Source organism: Nerophis ophidion, linkage group LG09 (assembly GCF_033978795.1).
Source record: "Nerophis ophidion isolate RoL-2023_Sa linkage group LG09, RoL_Noph_v1.0, whole genome shotgun sequence".
NCBI classification, from domain to species: Eukaryota; Metazoa; Chordata; class Actinopteri; order Syngnathiformes; family Syngnathidae; genus Nerophis; species Nerophis ophidion.
The window spans coordinates 48,777,321-48,801,704 of NC_084619.1; the positions used below are offsets into that span (position 1 = coordinate 48,777,321).

Here is a 24,384-nt window from a genome sequence, read left to right on the forward strand (position 1 = left end):
CACTCGGACTCAATGTCCAGCACCTCCCTCGTGACATGTTCAAAGTTCCTCCGGAGGTGGGAATTGAAACTTTCTCTGACAGGAGACTCTGCCAGACGTTCCCAGCAAACCCTCACAATGCGTTTGGGCCTGCCAGGTCTGTCCGGCATCCTCCCCCACCATCGCAGCCAACTCACCACCAGGTGGTGATCGGTAGAAAGCTCCGCCCCTCTCTTCACCCGAGTGTCCAAAACATGAGGCCGCAAATCCGATGACAGAACTACAAAGTCGATCATGGAACTGCGGCCTAGGGTGTCCTGGTGCCAAGTGCACATATGGACACCCTTATGTTTGAACATGGTGTTTGTTATGGACAAACTGTGACGAGCACAGAAGTCCAATAACAAAACACCACTCGGGTTCAGATCCGGGCGGCCATTCTTCCCAATCACGCCTCTCCAGGTTTCACTGTCGTTACCAACATGAGCGTTGAAGTCCCCCAGCAGAACAAGGGAATCACCCGAGGGAGCACTCTCCAGTACTCCCTCGAGTGTACCCAAAAAGGGTGGGTACTCTGAACTGTTGTTTGGTGCGTAAGCGCAAACAACAGTCAGGACCCGTCCCCCCACCCGAAGGTGGAGGGAGGCTACCCTTTTCGTCCACTGGGTTGAACTCCAACGTGCAGGCTTTAAACCGGGGGGAAACGAGAATTTCCACCCCAGCCCGTCGCCTCTCACTGCCGGCAACGCCAGAGTGAAAGAGAGTCCAGCCCCTTTCAAGAGAAGTGGTTCCAGAGCCCTTGCTGTGCGTCGAAGTGATTTCCAGCCGGAATTTCTCTACTTCGCGCACTAGCTCAGGCTCCTTTCCCCCCAGTGAGGTGACGTTCCATGTCCCAAGAGCGAGCTTATGTAGCCGAGGATCGGACCGCCAAGTGTCCTGCCTTCGGCTGCCGCCCAGCTCACATTGCACCCGACCTCTATGGCCCCTGCTATGGGTGGTGAGCCCATTGGAGGGGGGACCCACGTTTTCTCTTTGGGCTGTGCCCGGCCCGGCCACCAGGCGCTCGCCATCGTGCCCCACCTCCGGGCCTGGCTCCAGAGGGGGGCCCCGGTGACCCGCGTCCGGGCGAGGGAAATCCGGGTCCTTTGTTTTTACTTTTCATAGAGGTTTTCGAGCTGCTCTTTGTCTGGTCCCTCACCTAGGACCAGTTTGCCTTGGGAGACCCTACCAGGGGGCTTAAAGCCCCCGGACAACATAGCTCCTAGGATCATTGGGACACGCAAACTCCTCTACCACTGTAAGGTGGCAGCTCAGAGAGGAGATTTTTTTTTTTTTTAGAATATTTAAAAAAAAAATCTCACGTACCCCTTGACATACCTTCAAGTACCCCCAGTATTCTTCTTCCTCCAAACACAACGAGTTGAGTTTATACCAAAATGGATACATGGATGATACAGCAGAGGATTGGGAGAATGTCATGTGGTCAGATGAAACCAAAATAGAATATTTTTGGTATAAACTCAACTCGTCGTGTTTGGAGGAAGAAGAATACTGAGTTGCATCCCAAGAACACCACACCTACTGTGAAGCATGGGGGTGGAAACATCATGCTTTGGGGCTGTTTTTCTGCTAAGGAGACAGGACAATTGATCCGTGCTAAGGAGGGAATGAATGGGGCCATGTATCGTGAGAGTTTGAGCCAAAACCTCCTTCCATCAGTGAGAACTTTGAATGGTTGACCAAATACTTATTTTCCACCATAATTTACAAATAAATTCTTTAAAATTCCTACAATGTGAATTCCTGTTTTTTTTTTTTCACTTTCTGTCTCTCACAGTCTAAGTGTACCTAAAATGAAAATTACAGACCTCTGTCATCATTTTACGTGGGAGAACTTGCACAATTGGTGGCTGACTAAATACATTTTTGCCCCACTGTATTTGTACCATGAATTGATTAACGTGGACCCCGACTTAAAAAAGTTGAAAAACTTATTCGGGTGTTACCATTTAGTGGTCAAGTGTACGGAATATGTACTGTGCTGTGCAATCTACTAATAAAAGTTTCAATCAATAGCGTTTTTTAATACTGGATTTTTTTTTTTTTTTAAATATTGTACGTTGTTTGTAGCCTTCAGCTAGTTGAAAAAACACATCCTTAGGTACCCTATGTACAACGGTTCAAAAAAGGTATCATGTGTGCTTTAAAAGACGTTTCGTTTTTGAGTTATTGAGCCGATATGTCCGAATGTCCCAGTTCTCTTTCTAACTTTACCCTCGTGTGAAACAGGGATTAATCATTTCGCTTATTATTAGTTATTGTGTACTACTGAGTTTGTTTTGATCAAACAACTGTATGTAATAAAAGGAAATAATAAACCAGTTTAAATATTGTGTTGATATTGTTACACTATCAAAACCATGAATCATAAATACATAAAAAATTTACAGTTATTACATGTAAATAATGATCATGGATGATCATTAACGGAATCGGCCGTGTGATCCAAACGTCCTTTGAAGCACACACTCTTATGTTCTAGTTATGGATTCTTATGGGCAACCAGCAAATAAAGTGATAAGATGGAAATAATATTGTCACTTACAAAAGTCTGCTGAACGGATGTTTTCTGCCCGAATTATGTTGACGCCCAGTGTCCAGCAGCACGCACCATCCTTCTGTAAAACCAATATGATACACTGTAAAAAAAAAAAATCTGTAAAAAAAACGATCATTTAGCTGCCAGATGAAAACCATAACATTTAAGTAAAACATTGTAAACCAAATAATGATAGAAAATATTATATTTACAGGAATTTTCATGAAACGTTCTGCGGAGAAATATCGTAATTTTACAGATTTTTACTAAATTATTAAGATTAACCACCTTTTATAAAGTGATGATGCAAACAGTTCTGCAGAAAAATACCTTTATTCTACAGAGTTTTTCCAAATTATTATGATCAACCACCTTTAATGAAGTGACAATGCTGGCAATTCCACAGAAAAATTACCATTATTTTACAGAATTTTTCTGAATTGCTAGGATCAGGGGTCTCACATTCACTCTACCGGGGGGGCACTGGTTACAGGAACTTGATGCAAAGTGGGTTCACCTTCCACGAATGGCTATCCCACCCTAGCAACATACTTACCAATCCTACCATTTTACCCCGGGACTTTCAATGACCCTCTCGCAGGATTGTCCCAATTCTTGCCCAAGCGATTATATCTCAGTCGGACTGTGACAGGGCTTTGTCGCACTCTGCGTTCGTTCACTCACCGAATCACCAGCATGCCAACTTAGTCGCGCAATGTGTGTGGCTTTCACAGATAGTGACAGCAAGACATACTTGATCAACAGCCACACAGGTCACACTGACGGTGGCCGTACAAACAACTTTGACACTGGTACAAATATGTGCCACACTGTGAACCCACATCAAACAAGAATGACAAACACATTTCAGGAGAACATCCTCGCTGTAACACAACATAAACACAACATAACAAATACCCACAATCCCATGCAGCGCTGACTCTTCCGGACTACACCCCCGCTACCACCCTACCCCCCCACATCATCGCCCACCTCTGTGCGTCGGTTGAGGTGGGCGGGGTTTGGTGGTGGGGGTGTATATTGTAACATATGGAATTCAGGGTATTGTTTCTGTTGTGTTAATGTTGTGTTACGGTGAAGATGTTCTCCTGAAGCGGAAGAAGATGGATGGATGGATGGATGGATATATATATATATATATATATATATATATATATATATATATATATATATATATATATATATACATATATATATATGTATATATGTATATATATATATGTATATATGTATATATGTCTTGAAAATAGTGCTCGATACTGTGGTAGAGCGCAATATGTATATGATGATTGAGGGAACCCCTCATGAAACAGTTCTGTAGAGATTAAGTAGTCTTGTGATTTTTCCCACTCATACATATATATATATATATATATACATATATATATATATATATATATATATATATATATATATATATATATATATATATATATATATATATATATATATATATATATATATATATATATATGTATATATAAAGAAGTCAAAGCATATCTCAGGTCAGCAAACACATCTGGACATCTTTTCAGAGTTAAAGAGAGAGAAGTCACAAATAACTGACATCTAAAAATGTGGGGATCAAACAAGTCTCCTTGCCTACAATAACAAAGCAAATATGACCAAAACCAATTTAACATCAAATTAATATCGTAGTATCGTAGTTGTTTTTTAAACTTACCGTCGCCATGGCTGGTAAAGTTCAATACGAGTGACAAAAAACTTCTGCTCGCGCTCAACTTGTATTGGTGCACGATGCAAATACTGTAACATCATGTACTTTGTGTGTTTTTTGAATGTTCCAACCTGCCAAGGAAATATTTCCCCTCCAGCACAAAGGCACTTAGAGTAGGGAAATAAATATTTTATGGTCGAGGGTTTTTTTTGTTGATCTTCTTACAAAGATGAAATGGATTTTATGTTATATGTATTTCTGCACGGACAAGATGTAAACAGAACATAAAATAGAGGTTTTACATTAATTTGTATTTGATTGTTTGATATACGCTACCCCCAAAAATACTGTATCCAAGGGCCACACTTTGGTAACCCCTAAAACAGAGGTCCCCTCTCCACCTCTCCATCTGGAAGACCCTACTTTTGATGCTGTGCGATGCAGTACAGTAAAATACCATAAGAGCGTTTGCTGATTGTCTGCTGCCACTCCTTCATTTGAATATTTGAATAATATCTGGAACAGAAATGCCATGCAAATATTTAGGGAACATTGAAATTCCATCCATCCATCCATTTTCTACCGCTTATTCCCTTTCGGGGTCGCGGGGGGCGCTGGTGCCTATCTCAGCTACAATCGGGCGGAAGGCGGGGTACACCCTGGACAAGTCGCCACCTCATCGCAGGGCCAACACAGATAGACAGACAACATTCACACTCACATTCACACACTATTATTGATTAAATTATTTGACTTTTATGTGTAAAAATGAGAATACCCAAACATGTTCACACAAATTCAACAAAACATCTGCTAAAGTCTCCATATGTCAATTTCATAATACAAACATTTTAAAAATAATAATAATGGATTGGCTTCACGGTGGCAGAGGGGTTAGTGCGTCTGCCTCACAATACGAAGGTCCTGGGTTCAATCCCGGGATCGGGATCTTTCTGTGTGGAGTTTGCATTTTCTCCCCGGGACTGCGTGGCTTCCTCCCACTTCCAAAGACATGCACCTGGGGATAGGTTGATTGGCAACACTAAATTGGCCCTAGTGTGTGAATGTTTTCTGTCTATCTGTAAAGGGAATAAGCAGTACAAAATGGATGGATATATATATATCCCAGAGTCGGCACTCGGGGCGGACCGCTCGCCTGTGCATCGGTTGGGGACATCTCTGCGCTGCTGACCTGTCTCCACTCGGGATGGTCTCCTGCTGGCCCCACTATGGACTGGACTCTCACTATTATGTTGGATCCACAATGGACTGGACATTTACAATGATATGCAAGACCCACTCGACATCCACTGCACCGGTTGCCCTAGATGGAGTGAGGGGTCACCCACATCTGCGGTCCTCTCCAAGGTTTCTCATCGTCATTTCACTGGGTTGAGTTTTCCCTTGCCCTGATGTGGAATCTGAACCGAGGATTACGTTGTGGCTTGTGCAGCCCTTTGAGACACTTGTGATTGATATTACAAATCAACTGTTATTATTTTTCTTTAATGAATTAATGAAAACAAGCGGTAGAAATATCAATATCGACAAAATGGCAGTGCAGTGGGAAGCGCGCTCATTTTCGAACCTTGGGAAGGGGCCACATGGTACTCCTATTCTACTTTTTTGGACATGCCTCAATATGTGGAGTAAATCTGAATCAGACGTACTTTATTAATCCCAGAGAGGAAATTGAGATTTTTAGCACAAACATAGAATCGACAAAACTTGCAACAGAGGGGAGGGACTGGGGGCTACGGACGCAGGCTGTTGCTGTATAAGTGCTACTAACCCGTCCATCACCCCAAGTGGAATCAAACTGTGGTGAAGGCGTGAGGGGGGGGGTAGTGTGAAGTATACATTTGTACATGCAAGTGGAGTAAAACTGTACTCCACATGTGTAGACATATCAACACTACAATATTTGTAGATGAATCAATAAGTGGATTAAAACTATACTTATACTTGACAAAGTCATTTATTGTAATATTTATAATACAGTACTACCAATAATAAGTAATTCATTTTTTTTTACAACATTCCAGTGGACACTAAAAAACTAAAATGTTTTACAGGGGCGAACTTTGGACTGATTTAATGCATATTACATTTTATTATATGTGTTTAAAATATGAGACAGAGAGAGGGATAGATAGAGTACCTGGAATCAAGGTTCGAACCCCAAAGTCCCTGTTATTGGACAAATTTCTCTATACGACTGAGCCTCGAATTCCTGCGCCCTGCGTTCGCGCATGCGTATGAATCCGTGGAATTCGGAAAATTAATTACTGTATGTGAGCGCATATTTTACACTAAATAAGGCTGGATTTTGTTGTTGTAGTTTGTAATTTAGTACACGTTTCGCGCTGCAAACCATTTCAATTGTGGAATGTACAATTAATTAGTTTAATGTTCGGATGTCAAAAAGCCATACGCGTGCTCGGAGCCCTTTCAGTTTCCCCAGCAAAACAAAACTAAATTATAATAAAGTCCAATGGGAGACATTAGAATTTTATATGACAAAATATTGCGTTAGTGTAAAAATTGTACTCACGTGAGCGATTTCTTCAAAAAGGAACGCTTTAGTCGCGGCCTGATTCGTTTGCGCATGCGTCTAAAGTAATCAACTTCCGTTGCCTACTTGACGCCAGCTTTTTCCAAAATATGATTGTACTATTATTTTTTAACAAACATTTTAATACACATAGGTTCTTTTTGTAGCATTTGTACGACTCAAATTCCTTAAACTAGCACAGCAGGAAGTACAATGGATCTGTAATCAAATTAAATCAACTTTATTTATAAAGTAAGTCATCATTCCTTGGATACATACACTCCCATATCAGTGTTTTTCAACTTTTTTTGAGCCAAGGCACATTTTTTCATTTTGGTGGCTTTTCCTGTTTTGTTGGTACTTTCCTGTTGCAGATTCATGTTTTCCTTAGAGCGCTATTCCCCGCACCTGCTTTGTGTGGACATTGTTGTCATGTCATGTACGGATGTACTTTGTGAACGCTATGCTATCCCTGCTCCACGCACTGTAAGTCTTTGCTGTCGTCCAGCATTCTGTTTTTGTTTACTTTGCAGCCAGTTCAGTTTTAGTTTCATTCTGCATAGCCTTCCCTAACATTAATGCCCTTTCTAAGGGGCACTCACCTTTAGTTTATTTTTGGTTTAAGCATTAGATACCTTTTTACCTGCATTCTTCCTCCAGCTGCCGTCTGCATATTGTGATCACGACAAACCATCCTCGTCGTTCCCGATATCTACAAAGCAATTAACTACCTCCTGCTACCTACTGATTTGGAAGAATATTACACAGTCACTCTGCCGAGCTCCAGACAGTACCGACACTCAACAACGGAACATTATTTGCGGATTATAATTACTGGTTTGCGAAAAAAAAATGTTTAGCCCAATTAGGTTAAATTAATGGTTGAAAAACACTATGCTATTCACAAAAGGTGTAACAAAAAAAGACAATTCCATTAGTCACAATTTTATTATAATTTCTTCTGTGAAGACACAAAACATCATCATGATACATTATGAACATTTATTGATAAAAACTTTTAGTCACTTTGAATGAAGACCACATGTGAAGTCCATCTCCGATCAGAAATGCGCTAATTTCAGATCATCTCAAATGCAACAAAAGCTTATTTTTCAATAGTGCATTAGTTATAAATGTGTAAGCAACGGGTGGTAAAATGCTGCAGCACATGAAATGTGGGATGCTAAGCAGTTAAAATCAGAACAAGGCACGGCGGCAACGTGAACTTCTCTCTGGCCAGATGCTCACACAAAATGAATCTGATTATGGCAATTTCAAAGGTGAAAGCAAAAGTGTTATTTTTATGAGCTGAAAACAAATGTCCACATTGGATTCATGAACTTGACAAAGTTCTTTGGTTTTCGTAATTATATGGATTGACTAAAGGTGCTCGTTTTACCTCTCAGGAAAGCTCATGAAGTGTGAAGAACACACCTGTGTATATTTAAGGCGAATGTTGGAAGATCATTTCTAACACGTGTTTGTTTTATGATGCAAACGCCAAATAGAAGATTCTTTTTTACAATGGATAAAAAATAATTTGTTCTTTTTTTAAAAACTTTTTTCCATTAAAAAAAAAGTCAAAATTGCAAAATACTTTTTCAACCAAAACATAAGAGTCTAACTCTTGTAAAAAATATTAGTTTGACCTATACACATACCAGGTATAGCCCATAAACTGTAACAATGTTCCATATACGTTGTTAAATCGAGTTGTACAGTACAATATGAGCAATGTGCTTGACGACCAAACTAAAACATTTTCCGGTGAATTAAATCATATTTCGATAATACCTATAAGCTTTGTTCCAAAGGACCCAATGGAAATCACTCCAGTTTGACGTCTCCTTTCAGCTTCCTCTTGACGCGCGAGTACGGACTTAATGTGTCATCCATTATGAAGTCATACAGGACCTTCACCCACGACGTGTACTGAGGAAGCCCGTCATAATACTCTGCTGCAATTTTCTTCACCTGCAAAAACAAGACAAAGACATGAAGAAATCCAGAAATTTGTAACCAAGGTCCAGTAGATACCCCCCTAATATAACACTTATATTGTCAAAGGGATCCTCAGTGTAACTACTGTATGAATCAGTTTATGGTAGGGTGTAACGGTACGTGTATTTGTATTGAACCGTTTCTGTACGGGGGTTTCGGTTCGGTTTGGAGGTGTACCGAACGAGTACACATGCTAGCAGCGACCGGGCTAGGACAACATGTAAAAGCCAGAACTGGAAGACCCTCCTGCCTCGTTAAGATCTCCCGTTTGGGAACACTTTGGCTGCGCGATACAACAATGGAGGACGGAGGTTTGCTGATATTGTTCAGCAGCTGCTTCTGACAACACGTCAAACATGTGTTGCACCTTTCCTGCTTCCGGCTCCCAGACCGTAGTCGAGGAGCGCAGGGGAGACACTCCTCCAGGGCTGATGTATTCTCGGGGGCAACACCCTTCACTCTACCCGGCAGTGGGTTTCCACGGATCCGGACTCAAGGGTAAATGAAGAGTCCGGCGATTAGTTGCAAATCGTGGCTTTATTGAGATCTTGCGCACAGCCAATCCAACAAAACACTAGCCACTCCCGCACTTTACCGCTCCCTCACCTCGCTCGCCCACACACTCACCTCACATCTCCCGTCCAAAGGCAAAACCCAGTAACTCAATTTGGGTCAAAACTGAGCTGATAATAATTTTGGAGTTCCTAGGTGATATGCTTTACAATAGTGTATGCGATATTGTAATTTGTTCCGTAAGTAAGCTGTTACGCGCATGGCAGGACCTAGCAACTAACACATAACCGCGTAGATACAACAGAAAAACCTAGTATCGCAAGGGACCAATCGGAGCTTCTTTGTCAGTCGCTTTATTGTTTTTAATGAGACATTTGCACGAATGGGGGCCGACGGTCAACCTGATTATGTGATATTATGGCACGAGGGGATATTTGGAAGATTGGCCCAGGACGTTGCAAGCACCTTCATTAAATGTATTGTTCTTTTATTCTTCCCCTTGCATACTCTTTTGGGCAGATAACTGTGGAGGTCAAAATAAAAACTGGACGCTGTACACGGCTCTTGCCCAATGTGCAAATGCAGAATGGGGCCCACCTGAGATTGTGATAAAATACCTGGAAAAAGGGCACACGTTCATGAGAGCAGATTCAATCCATGGCTCAATCGGCAAGAAAATGAAAGCTCAAGAAAACATCTTATACGTTTGATGACTTTGTAAATCTTTGTAAGACAGCATCAAGATAGATTGGTTTTCATTTGTTTTCTCAAAAGCAGCTAGAAGCGAGTTACTAGGTTTTGCCTTTGGACGGGAGACTAGCTGTCCCATATTAAAGGGCCACACAAACACACACACACACACACACACACACACACACAGACACACACAGACACACACAGACACAGACACAGACACAGACACACCAGACACAGACACACGCTACTCTCAAAACACATGCTAAACCATTTGAAGCGTCACCACCGCATTCAAGCAGGCTCTCCTCGGCGAGTCAGGCAGGGCTAAAGCAATAACAAATGTTTTTGTAGCAGCAAATTTAAGTCCATATTGCATTAAAAACTAGATTTTGACCCATTTCTATGGTGGAAGAACAATGAGCCCATATATTCTCTCACTGCCAAGTTAGCCAGGCTAATAAAAGTCTCAATCAATCAATCAAAAAAAGCAGGTTATATGTAGAAAGGTTTTGTTAAGAAACCATTCTGAGCCTTATCTTATTTAGTTTTTATTTTACACATGTTGACCACATTAACCTGGCAATGGACTCTGTTTGTATATGTATGTTATGCCATTGTTTACAAATTTGGTAAATAAATAACCAAAAAATTGATATTTTCTTGTTTTCTTACTGTACCGAAAATGAACCGAACTGTGACCTCTAAACCAAGGTACATACAGAACCGAAATGTTTCTGTACCGTTACACCCCTGGTTTATGATAAACATCTATCCATCCATTTTCTACCGCTTGTCTCTTTTGGGGTCGCAGGAGGTGCTGGAGCCTATCTCAGCTGCATTCGGGCGGAAGGCGGGGTGCACCCTGGACAAGTCGCCACCTCATCACAGGGCCAACACATATGGACAGACAACATTCACACTCACATTCACACACTAGGGCCAATTTAATGTTGCCAATCAACCTATCCCCAGATGCATGTTTTTGGAGGTGGGAGGACGCCGGAGGGAGCCCACGCAGTCACGGGGAGAACATGCAAACCCCACGCAGAAAGATCCAGAGCCCGGGATTGAACTCAGGACTACTCAGGACCTTCGTATTGTGAGGCAGATGCACTAACCCCTGGTCCACCGTGCTGCCTATGGCAAACATTTTGTTGGATTAATTGTAAATAAGTTATCTATTTTTTATTCAAATATGATTGTTGGCTTATGCATTGTGTTACACAAGCTGAAGAGAAACGAAACTTGTCGTTAGATTGAACTTAGGTTGGTTGACCTGCCAACCGCAAAGACGAGTTTGCAGATGAGAGAGCAACACAGGAAGTTACTGTATTTGCTTGCATGTGTTATGTTCTTAACATAGGTGTTATGTTTCCAACACAACTGTAAGTCCCCCTCTTCCCTTAGTACAGCTGTGTGTGTGTGTGTATGTAACGCAGGGTCTCCCGAATTAATTAAAAAGGCGAGGGGAGTGGGAAAAAGGTTTCAGAGTGAGTTGGAGCCTGTAACTGACAACACTTTCTCCAGGTCACTATCCTCGTACGAGAGAAGCAATCACTGGTTTGTCTTCTATTCTCTGTTTCTGTGTCTATATAATGTCTCATGGTATTCGACCCTGACACATTTTACCAAAAATGTCTGTTTTACTACAATTAAAACACATGTTGGTGACTCGCTGCATTTCCATTGCAGTTTTTCGCATAATAAAAGGAATTTTTCTCAAATTTCGATAGACCACGTGTGATTTTGCGTCATGAGCCGTAAATTCTCATAAAATCTCTTCCCGCGAGACTCCACTTTGAGAAAGATGTTGCAGCCACTGCTGTTGCTGCGAAACAAAGGCAGCGACTGATCGCTCAAAGGCAACGTCCTCACGGCCCCCTGACCCTTGTTGGGGCATGTGGGTCTCTTTGAGCCTATTGCAGGTAAGGGGGCCGGTGCGGCGGTGCCACCTGGCTCGACCCAAGCCCGCCGATCAACAGCAAGACCAAGAAGACCCGTCTGTCCTCGTCCTGCATGGTGTTTAGGTGCCCTCTAAATGCGAAAAAATTGTTTCCATCATGCTTTTGCGAAAAACATCAATATCAAAACCTCTCATAAACCACCTCATGAGAGCGCAAACATGTTTTAGCGATATTTGAGAGGTTTTTCGAAACTGTTTCGTATTGCGATATTTAGGGTTTATTCGTTTCTAAGGGTAATAGAAACAGAGCTTCAGTCTGTCTTTTTTAAAAGTCTTGGTTACTAGGAGTTTAACGGTAAGTGTATTTGTATTGAACCGTTTCGGTTCGATGCGGAGGTGTGCCAAATGAATTTTCACACGAACATATTAAGTAGTGTAAACAATACCAAAAATGCCGTACATTTGGGGCATTTAAGAAATTCTGCCCTGACAGCTCCGCAAAAGAGGACATGTCCGGTGTAAATAGCACGTATGGTCAGTCTATCCTAGCCCGGTCGCTTTTAGCATGCTAGCAAAAGAGGAAATGTCCGGTGCTAGCAGCGACCGGGCTAGGATAGACTGACCATACGTGCTTTTTACACCGGACATGTCCTCTTTTGCGGGGCTGTCCGGGCGGGGTTTCTTAAATGCCTCAAATGCCCGGCATTTTGAGTTATGGTTGTGTCTATTAACAATGTACGTTCAGAGATAAGAAGGGGTTAAAAACTAAACAAATTGTGCACGCAGCAGCATTCGTGAGGGAGGGGCAGAGACAGAGAGAGCGAGAGAGTTATGATAATCGCACATGCGTCGCCAGGCTGTTTTTTTTACATAGATTTATCAGATTTTATTTTTATTTTTTCTATAGCAGGGGTGTCAAGTGTGCCCCAGAGGCCATTTGCAGCCCGCAGCGAATGTTTTAAAAGGCCCACGGCACATTCTAAAAATACTATTAAAATAAACAAAAACATAACAAAAATGAAATAAAAAAGCTTAAAAGTTAAATGTAATTTAGAAAAAGTCGCAATGTTGACTAATAAAACAAAGCTGTTTTTTTTCTTTCAAACTGTCATTGCTCAAAACATAATATTGAATCAAAATCAACGTTATTATGAATTATTGACCTATCCAAGGTTCCTATTACTTCACATCATCCACTAAGAAAAATATTTTTGGTGGAAGATTTTGCAAATTTGATAAAGAAATAACCAAAAAAATGTAGATTTCTTTGTTTTCTTACTGTACCGAAAATGAACCGAACCGTGACCTCTAAATCGAGGTATGTACCGAACCAACATTTTTGTGTACTGTTACACCCCTAGTTCCAACACATTTACCCCTGCAATTTATGAAGATTTGTGAACTGTTGGGTATACTAACCATAGGCAGCATCCGCCCAGGAATGCTGGGGAAGTCATGGTGTTCATTGTGGTAGCCCACGTTGAAGGTGAGCAGGTTGAGGGAGCCGTAGTAGGAGTATGTCTCATGACCCTTGAGAAACATGTAGTGCTCCGCTATGAAGTGGCCAGAGATGGGGTGTAGACCCATCCCCAGCAAGGAGCCAGCCAGCATGTACACCACAGGCTTGACCCCCCATACCCAGTAGAGCAGAATGTCAAAGGTGAGCTGAACAGCAACGTTGGTCACTTCCAGCTGACTGATGGGTTTGGGGTTGATGCATAGAGGCCGGATGGCGTAGAAGAGGGGCTGCAGAATAATCCAGATAAACTTGCGAAAGCGCGTACAGAAGAACCAGCCTTCAAAGTCAGTAGGGATGTCTACATCCACGCCGTCACCTCCAAGGTATCGGTGATGGTCCAAGTGATAGCGTTTGAACGAGGCAGAGTACGGCAGGCCGATAGGGAGGTTAGCGAACATCGCAAAGTATCGGTTCCGCAAAGCTTTGTTGTTTCCAAAGGCGGTGTTGTGGGAGATCTCGTGAATAGCGAGGGTCATTGAATGGTTGATACAGCTGCCGAAGGCATAAGTCCAAAACAAAACCCATTTCCAATCCAAATCTTTGACCAGATAGAAAGCTAAAAACTGTATGGCCACCATCATGCACACGATCCATTTCAGCCTCAGGTCAGGACCCATAAGGGACTTGATTTGTGGATATTTAGCTGTGGAAGGAAAGATACACAAGTTATTTTCACAATTCACAAAATATGAATCCGTTGAAAATATAAATGCATTATCAGTGATGTTACTCAGTGCGCGTCATGCATCCCGAACACATCAACATCTGAAAGGACTAGGGGTGTAACGGTACGTGTATTTGTATTGAACCGTTTCGGTACGGGGGTTTCGGAGGTGTACCAAACGAGTTTCCACACGGACATATTAGGTAGCGCACCGCAGGTTGTGTAAATAAAGCAGAGCAAGGCACAACACATGGCAGGCTAGCAGCGACTGGGCTAGGACAACATGTAAAAGCCAGAGCTGGAAGACCCTCCTGCCTCGTTAAAATCTCCCATTTGGGAACACTTTGGCTGCGCGGTGCAATACAACAATGGAGGACTGAGGTTTGCAGACATTGTTCAGCAGCAGTAGGGTACGCTTCTGCCAACACGTCAAACATGCTAACACCTTTGAAGCGTCACCACCGCATTCGAGCAGCCTCTCCTCGGCAAGCCAGGCAGGGTTGAAGCAATAACAAATGTTTTTATAGCAGCAGATTTAAGACCATCCAGCCATCCATCCTATTTCTAACGCTTGTCCTGTTCGGGGTCGCTGTATTTCATTAAAAACTAAATTTTGACCCACTTCTATGGTGGAAGAACAATGAGCTTGGCTAACTTGGCATTAAGAGCAACAACTTGAGGCAGTTTAATGTTGATGAACGTGGACCCGGACTTAAACAAGTTGAAAAACTTATTGGGGGTGTTTGCATTCAGTGGTCAATTGTAGGGAATATTTACTATACTTTGCAATCTACTAATAAAAGTCTCAAACAATCAATCAATCAAAAAAAGTGCTTTATATGTAGAAAGAATTTGTTAAGAAACCATTCTGAGCCTATATTATTTAGTTTTCATTTCATATATGTTGACCACATTAACTTTGGCAATGGACCCTGTGTGTATATGTATAATATGCCATAGTTTACAAATTTGGTGAATAAAAAAACAACAAGTGTATATTTTGTTGTTTTCTTACTATACCGAAAATGAACCGAACCGTGACCTCAAAATCGAGGTAGTACTGAACCGAAATTTTTGTGTACCGTTACACCCCTAGAAAGGACGCAGTAAATTCATTGCTCATGCATTCTAAAATCTCACGGCACAATATTATCACAGTATTAAAACCACGGTACGATATTATTGAGGCACATATGTCCAAAAAAAAAGACTTAAAATGTTATAGTGTGTTAAATGAAGTCGCAGGAATGTTAAGGATAAACACGCTTACAGTAATTGAACACAAACATAATGTAAAATGTTGTAATCATATTCATTACTACAAACAATTATTTTTAAGTGGAAAAAAATTTGCGCGTAGATCCATTGTCTCTCTCCACTTTTAAATTCAGAGAACTAATGTCCTACAGTGATATTTACAACGGACATTTTTTCCATCAGTTTTGAAAATGCAGTTTCTCAGAAAAAGTAACTCACATTTTAACTTTTAATAATGTAAACACCTCAAAAATGTACGTTTAGCTTAGATGGCTTTATATTTTAGGGTGATGGCAGCTTATCAAGTAGCTTCGGTATATATAGCCTATACATAATGTATATATGTTTACATATTATAGTAATATAAAGGATATATCATTAATAAATATAATTAGATAGTACGAGTATATGAACGTTCGACTATGAACTTTGTGTACCTCCGTGACGACCTCCTTAAAGTACTAGTGGAATTGAAAAACAAGTTGCCACTACATTAAAGCTATGATTATATTCATCTGATTTATAACACAAACACACTTACAAAGTTTGCAAGTAAATAGATATAATCAAAATAGTATCAATCTCAGAGATTCCTGAGCCATTTTAAGAGATAATGAGCAAGCCCATCACCTTATCCATAACGTAGAAGGCTCAGAATGGTTTCTTAACAAAACTTTTCTACATATAAAGTACTTTTTTTGATTGATTGAAACTTTTATTAGTAGATTGCACAGTACAGTACATATTCCGTACAATTGACCACTGAATGCTAACACCCCAATAAGTTTTTCAACTTGTTTAAGTTGGGGTCCACGTTAATCAACATTAAACTGCCTCAAGTTGTTGGTCAGATGAAATAAAATGACAAAACTTTTCTTCTACATATAAAAAGTGCAACATTAAACAGTTTCAAGTCAACTCAGCCTCAGATTAACTTTTCTTTACCCCCAGCCTGGCTAACTAACTAGGCAGTGAGAGGGGCTTATTGTTCTTCCACCATTGATTGATTGATTGAAACTTGTGTTAGTAGATTGCACAGTTCAGTACATATTCCGTACAATTGACCACTAAATAGTAATATCCGAATAAGTTTTTCAACTTGTTTAAGTTGGGGTCCACTGTCATCAACATTAAACTGCCTCAAGGTGTTGCTCTTAATGCCAAGTTAGCCAAGCTAACTTGGCTCATTGTTCTTCCACCATAGAAGTGGGTCAAAATCTAGTTTTTAATGCAATACAGCAACCGGAACAAGCGGTAGGAAATGGATGGATGGATGGTTTTAAATCTGCTGCTATAAAAACATTAAAATCAAATTGCTTCAGCCCTGCCTGACTCGCCGAGGAGAGGCTGCTTGAATGCGGTGGTGACGCTTCAAAGGGGTTAGCATGTTTGACGTGTTGGCAGAAGGGTACCCGACTGCTGCTGAACAATGTCGGCAAACCTCCGTCCTCCGTTGATGTATCGCACTGCACAGCCAAAGTGTTCCAAAACGGGAGATGTTAACGAGGCAGGAGGGTCTTCTAGCTCTGGCTTTTACATGTTGTCCTAGCCCAGTCGCTGCTAGCATGCTGTGTGTAGTGCCTCGCTATGCATTGTTTACACAACGTGCGGTGCGCTACCTAATATGTCCGTGTGGAAACTCGTTCGGTATACCTCCGAACTGAAACCCCCGTACCGAAACAGTTCAATACAAATACATGTACCGTTACACCCCAAAAATAAATTATATATATATATATATATATATATATATATATATATATATATATATATATACATACACATACATATATATATATATACATACATACATACACATACATATATACATATATATATATATATATATATATATACACACATACATATATATACATACATATATACATACATACATATATATACATACATACATATATATACATACATACATATATATACATACATACATATATATACATACATACATACATATATACATATATATATATATATATATATATATATATATATATATATATATATATATATATATATATATATATATATTATATATGAATAATTGACTATTAGTGAATTCTAGCTATAAATATACTCCTCCCCCTTAACCCCTGCCCCGCCTCCGCCCAACTCGACAAACCCCTCACTTCCCATCTCCCGAATTCGGAGGTCTCAAGGTTGGCAAGTACGGACTAAGTTAAATTTCAAAGTTCACAAACTTCTCGGTTCTTTGGCCACAACCATCTACTATATAAGTGAGAGGCATGATTTATAAGTTTCACGAACTCAAGAGGCGATGCAGCATTTCACTGGCTCAATATGTCAATAGCCGCATATAGCTTCATGTGTATGATAGGCAAATTTCCAAAAAAGTGAAGTTCTCCTTTAAGCTTCCATTAATACATTTAAAAGATAGAAAAGATAAACGAAGACAAACGTGCCAAAATGCTTTATTGCATAGCTGCATAACTACGAACCTTGAACTTTTAGTGAAGCCTTGAACCATATAAACTGTGTTCAGTATTTTTTTTTTTTTTACACAGGTCGTAGAAGTTTATTGCGTTTACTTTACAAGACTCAGGTCTGAACTGAATTCCAAAAGGTCAGATGAACATTACTCATGTGATATGACTTCAGACACAGATAGCTTAAACAGCTGTTCAATCATTTCCTTGTTGCTCTTTCAAAGCCAGTTTATTCAACATAGGGCTGGGCTATATGGCCTTTTATTATATCTCGATATTAGGCCATGTCACGATACACGATATATATCTCGATATTTTGCCTTAGCCTTGAATTAACACTCGATGCTTATAATCACACCAGTATGATGATTTTATGTGTCTACATTAAAACATACTTGTTCATACTGCATTAATATATGCTCATTTTAAACTTTCATGCAGAGAGGGAAATCACAACTAAGTCAATTGACCAAAACTGTATTTATTAAACAGTTATCAAGCAGTGGCAAAACTTTCATGTCATTTCCAAAACAAAGTGCAACTTTGTGAGAGACATTTTAAAACAAGCTATTAGTGCACTTTTGTGCATGATGTCGCACAAGCTATTTCAATAACTGTCAAATAAAAATGAGCTGCATAATAGGAAATCAAATAGTGTATGTCCTTCGCTATGTGGTAGGTTACTGCAGACGTTATCTCCTTCTGTTATTGACTATTTTGTGCATACGGTGTTGATCTGGAAATGGTTGCTTCAGCATTTTGTTGTTGCACCGAACGGAGAAGTTGACATGCGGAGTTTCAAGCACTCTTTATTCTCTAGCGGGTGACTTTTCAAAAGATGCTACAAATTAGCAGTTGTGCTACTTTTTGTAGCAACGCTTTTGCCGCATACTGGACATATTACAGGTTGTCTGTTCAACATCTTTCAGCTTAAAGCCAAACCACCCCCAGACGATGGACCCCATGTTTTTCTTGGGATTAATTCTTCTTCCTCCATTTGTTACCCGATTCACACCTTCTTTCTCTCGTACTACCACTCGCACCGCTCCGTTAACACCACAGCTAACGTTACCCATGCCGCTACCTCTCTGCTCTGCGAGGGCGTATGACATTACACGCGTGACAGTATGTGACATATGTAAGGTGTGCTTGTTTTAAGTGTCTGTGAGGAGAGACAAGGAGTGAGAAGAGCCTGTAGTGTAATGCCCGCAGTTAAAAGCTACTGCGTAAGAACGTATACTGGAATACCACGATATAGTCATTTTCTGTATCACAAAGACAAACCCACAATATATTGAGTATATTCGATATATCGCCCAGCCCTAATTCAACACACTTTTCAAATGTACCAATGCAAGAAACTTAAATCCCGAAATAGACTTTGATGTAAAAACATATCAAAAGCATCTTTTTCCACCCCAGGAACTTTTCTCGTGTTACTTGGATTTACGATCAAAAAAATCCTGATTTATGGCAAAAATCACAATTGATTGATTTCGATTATTGCACAGATATGCTCCTCTCAACTCACATTATTCTGTTAGTAGCATTTTTAAACAGAACATTCACAGACTAAAAACTAAGGCACAGACCGCCAACCCATTGATCCCGATTGACCAGTCGATTTTAAGGAACCTACCGGTCAATCGAGAAAATTTTAGAAAAATAAATATGTATTACCATGACATCAGTGACACTCCCACACAGAGAGTAACCAGCAGACTTGCCAACAGGCACACATTTTAACCCCTGAATATAGGGTGTTTATTTATATACACAAAACAAACATTGACATGTGCAAAGGCAATAATCCATGTTAAAGGTGGCATCTTAAGATGGACTTCCCCGTTTACTCCTTCTTTATCACAAAAGATAAGGTCGCCAGGTGAACAGCTGATTTAACAGCGCTGACGTAAGACAACCATGTGACTCGTATCCCATATGTTACCATCGGATGAACAAATATACAAATATGTATATATATATATATATATATACATATATATATATATATATATATGTATATATATATATATATATATACATATATGTATATATATATATATATATATATATATATATATATATATATATATATATATATATATATATATATATATATATATATATATGTATTAGAGATGCGCGGTTTGCAGTCTCATCCGCAGAGTCCGCGGATAAACCGCGGGTCGGGCGGGTAACATGACGAAAAAAATAGATTTTACATTGATTCGGGCGGGTGGCGGTTGAACCATTCGGAAATATTTAATATACATTTTTCAGGGATCGGCAACCTTCACCACTCAAGGAGCCGTTTTGACCCTTGTCTCGAAGTAAAAAAGACAATAGGAGCCGCAAACATACTTGCAAATATCTGCTGACGGTTATCCAGACTACAAGGATGAGGGCGTGCTATGAGGCCTTTGACTTTAGCACCTTCTACATCATGTACAAACTGCTTGCCAGTCCAGCAAATTGTTTTATGTGGCTTCCGCAGACACACGCACACGACTGCAAGGCATACTGGGTGACACAGAGTACACTGATGGTTATGATATAAACAAATTTAACACTCTTACCAATATGCGCTACACTGTGAAGCCACACCAAACAAAAATGACAAACACATTTCTGGAGAACATCCTGACAGTAACACAACATAAACGCAACACAACAAATACCCAGAATCATTTGTATCCAATGACTATATTATACACTCCACTAGCACCAAACCCCAAACCCCGGGTGTAAAATATAGTCAGGAAGAGTCATTGATGCAAAGTATTCTGGGTATTTGATGTGTTGCGTTTATGTTGTGTTACTGTGAGGATGTTCTCCAGAAATGTGTTTGTCATTTTTGTTTGGTGTGGCTTCACAGTGTGGTGCATATTAAAGTGTTAAAGTTGTTTATATCACAACCATCAGTGTACTCTGTGTCACCCAGTATGCCTTTCAATCTTGTACGTATATCTGCTCAAGTTGCATACAACATGTTGCTGGACTGGCAAGCAGTTTGTACATGTTATAGAAGGTGTCAAAAACAATAGCTTCAGAGCACGCACTCATTTTCGTTATCTGGATGAGTACGAGCAAATATTAGCAAGAACGGTTGTGGCTCCCATTGTCTTCGTTACTCTGTGAAACAGTTCAAAAAAGCTCTTTGAGAGGTAAAGATTGCCGACCCCTGATATATAACAACGGGTGGGTGGCGGGCAGTTGCAGTTTTGATACAATGTTGGTTCGGGTGGATGGCGACTTTAGTGATGAGGTTGTGGATGATATAATTGCCTATCTGCGCATCTCTAATATATATATATATATATATATATATATATACATATCAATCAATCAATCAATCAATGTTCATTTATATAGCCCTAAATCACTAGTGTCTCAAAGGGCTGCACAAACCACAACACAAACCACTACGACATCCTCGGTAGGCCCACATAAGGGCAAGGAAAACTCACACCCAGTGGGACGTCGGTGACAATGATGACTATGAGAACCTTGGAGAGGACCACATATGTGGGAAACCCCCACCCACCCACCCCCCTCTATGGGACCGAAAGCAATGGATGTCGAGCGTGTCTAACATGACACTGTGAAAAGTTCAGTCCATAGTGGATCCAACACAGCCGCGAGAGTCCAGTCCAAAGCGGATCCAACACAGCAGCGAGAGTCCTGTCCAAATCTGCTTGGTCAAAAGTATACATACAGCAATGATAATTTTTGGTTAAATGTCCCTTGGCAAGTTTCACTGCAATAAAGGCGCTTTCGGTAGCCTCTTCTGGTTGAATTTCGACCACTCCTCCTGACAAAATTGGTGCAGTTCAGCTAAATTTGTTGGTTTTCTGAAATGGACTTGGTTCTTCAGCATTGTCCACACGTTCAGTTCAAGACTTTGGGAAGGCCATTCTAAAACCTTGATTCTAGCCTGATTTAGCCGTTCCTTCATTACTTTTGACGTGTGTTTGGGGTCATTGTTGGAACACCCAACTGCGCCCAAGACCCAACCTCCAGGCTGACGATTGTAGGTTGTCCTGAAGAAGCACCAGTTCCATGGGCGGCAAAACAGGCCCAGAGCATAATTCTACCACTACCATGCTTGACGGTAGGTGTGGTGTTCCTGGGATTAAAGGCCTCACCTTTTGTCCTCCCAACATATTGCTGGGTATTGTGGCAAAACAAACAGCTTAAATTTTTGTTTCATCTGACATCACATGGACAAAGATAAGACATTCTGGAGGAAAGTTCTATGATCAGATGAAACAAAAATTGAGCTGTTTTAATTATTTTGAATGTGAGAAAAATGTATTTGTGTGATCCTTATATCCTGCCTTACGAATGACCCTTATTGCTTTCTTCTGCAGGGTGATGAGTGGATATAGCCTGCTTATGTTATTGCCCCAAACTTCTGCACAGTAGTGCACGTTAATGGCATTCTTATCTCTGCATGATTATGTTTTAACCTTCTCTACCTACTCATTAATAACATGTAATATTTAGCTTGTTAAACATCAAGTAAAACAAACAAAAACCCTAATTTTCAAAACGTTGCTTTAATGAAAAATCTGTGGCGGTGCGCCACATTCAATTACATTAAGGGGAAACCCTGCAATACCGATCACATATACTAACTGTACATTTTTCAATGTATTTATGGTGAGAGTACTAGAGGTGGGGGAAATAATCTATTTATAGATGCATCGAAATTGGGACATGGATGATTATAAAATCGATTAGTAAACTCAAATTATCAATAACCAATGTATATATTCTAAATAAAGTAATGCAGACAGTTTTAAAGTTAGATTTACTGCAGTGAGCCACCTTACTGGGAGGTCCGTCCAGCTACATTATTATAGAGCACTTATGTTCCACTTTTGCACACATTTCCATTATTTGAAAAAAATGCGATGGGAATTATTTAACTGTTGCTTATTATAAAACCACTGTTTTGTTGCAAGTGATAAATGCTTATTAAGTGTAACGAAAATACATTTAAAACTGCATTGATACACATAAATTACAGATCCATCAATAATTGATTTTTAATGGAATCGAAGCTCCTTAATCGTAATCGCATTCGAATCATGAGTTGTACAAAGATTTCCACCTGTAGTCGGTGCTATTGACAGTTTAGCGAAATCAAAAGAGTATTTAAACCAGTTTCTTATTCTCTTTTGTTAAACACAAGTGTTGAGGAAAAACAAAGTCAATGGTACACAATAACTTAAAAGCAAAAACTACTACTGTACCTTTTACTCAATTACCGTATTTTTCGGATTATAAGTCGCAGTTTTTTTTCATAGTTTGGCGACATATACTCCGGATTATAAGTCGCAGTTTTTTTTCATAGTTTGGCGACATATACTCCGGAGCGACTTGTGTGAAATTATTAATACATTACCGTAAAATATCAATATTATTTAACTCATTCGCGGAAGAGACGAAGAAAATGTCAGCAATCGTCACACACATGTCAGCAATCGCCACACACACGTCAACCAATAAGAATTTGGCGGGGGAGGGTCATGGCAGAAGTGCATTGTGGGTCATGGAATGCTAACTGCTACATGCTATTAAAATTGATCATTTCAACGTTGGCGGTAACTTATAAAAACTGATAAGGGCTGAACAAAAATGGCACCGAAAAGGAAATCATGTACTGCAGATTACAAGCTGGACGTAGTGAAATATGCAGCAGAAAATGACAAGAGGAAGCGGCGCATACCTTTGGAGTTGGCAGAGTTGTTCAGAAGCGACATCGAGGAAGAAGATTTCATCGGATTTATTGATTAGGAGTGACAGATTGTTTGGTAAACGTATAGCATGTTCTATATGTTATAGTTATTTGAACGACTTTTACCATAATATGTTATGTTATCAGATTGCGTGGTCGGTAGTAGTGGGTTTCAGTAGGACTTTAACATAACATATTATGACTTTTACCATAATATGTTATGTTAAAGGCCTACTGAAACCCACTACTACCGACCACGCAGTCTGATAGTTTATATATCAATAATGAAATCTTAACATTGCAACACATGCCAATACGGCCGGTTTAGATTACTAAATTACAATTTTAAATTTCCCGCGGAGTTTCCTGATGAAAACGTAGCGGAATGATGACGCGTGTTTGTGATGTTATTGGTTGGAGGGGACATATTAGCCCAGCACCACTTGCGGCTAAAAGTCGTCTCTTTTCATCGCACAATTACACAGTATTTTGGACATCTGTGTTGCTGAATCTTTTGCATATTGTTCAATTAATAATGGAGAAGTCAAAGTAGAAAGATGGAGGTGGGAAGCTTTTAGCCTTTAGCCACACAAACACATAGTGTTTCCTTGTTTAAAATTCCGGGAGGTGAAGCTTTACTATGGATCAGAGCGGTCAAGCGAACATGGATCCAGATTACATGTCAACCGGCAGTTTTCGGTGAGAAAATTGTGGCAATGAGTCGGCTCTTACCGGAGACATCAGCGGAGCTTGCATCCTGCTGCAGCTGCTGCGGACTATTACCTCCTC

At 40.2% G+C, this 24,384-nt stretch overlaps 2 protein-coding genes across 2 annotated transcripts in view; both read right to left on the bottom strand.

Moving 5' to 3' along the window:
* The window catches only part of LOC133558721 (cytosolic phospholipase A2 beta-like), a 90,130-nt gene extending 85,838 nt beyond the window's left edge, over positions 1 to 4,292 (bottom strand). The window contains 2 exon segments of the mRNA XM_061909873.1: positions 2,585 to 2,678; positions 4,284 to 4,292. Of these exon segments, the coding sequence (XP_061765857.1) occupies positions 2,585 to 2,678; positions 4,284 to 4,292 (103 nt within the window).
* Positions 4,293 to 7,760: 3,468 nt separating this feature from the next.
* degs1 (delta(4)-desaturase, sphingolipid 1) overlaps positions 7,761 to 24,384 on the bottom strand; it is a 30,093-nt gene continuing 13,469 nt past the window's right edge. Inside the window, exons 2-3 of the mRNA XM_061911112.1 lie at positions 13,364 to 14,106; positions 7,761 to 8,805 (exon numbers count right to left, since the gene is read on the bottom strand). Of these exons, the coding sequence (XP_061767096.1) occupies positions 8,659 to 8,805; positions 13,364 to 14,106 (890 nt within the window). The 3' untranslated portion in view covers positions 7,761 to 8,658. The remainder of the gene's footprint in view (positions 8,806 to 13,363; positions 14,107 to 24,384) is intronic.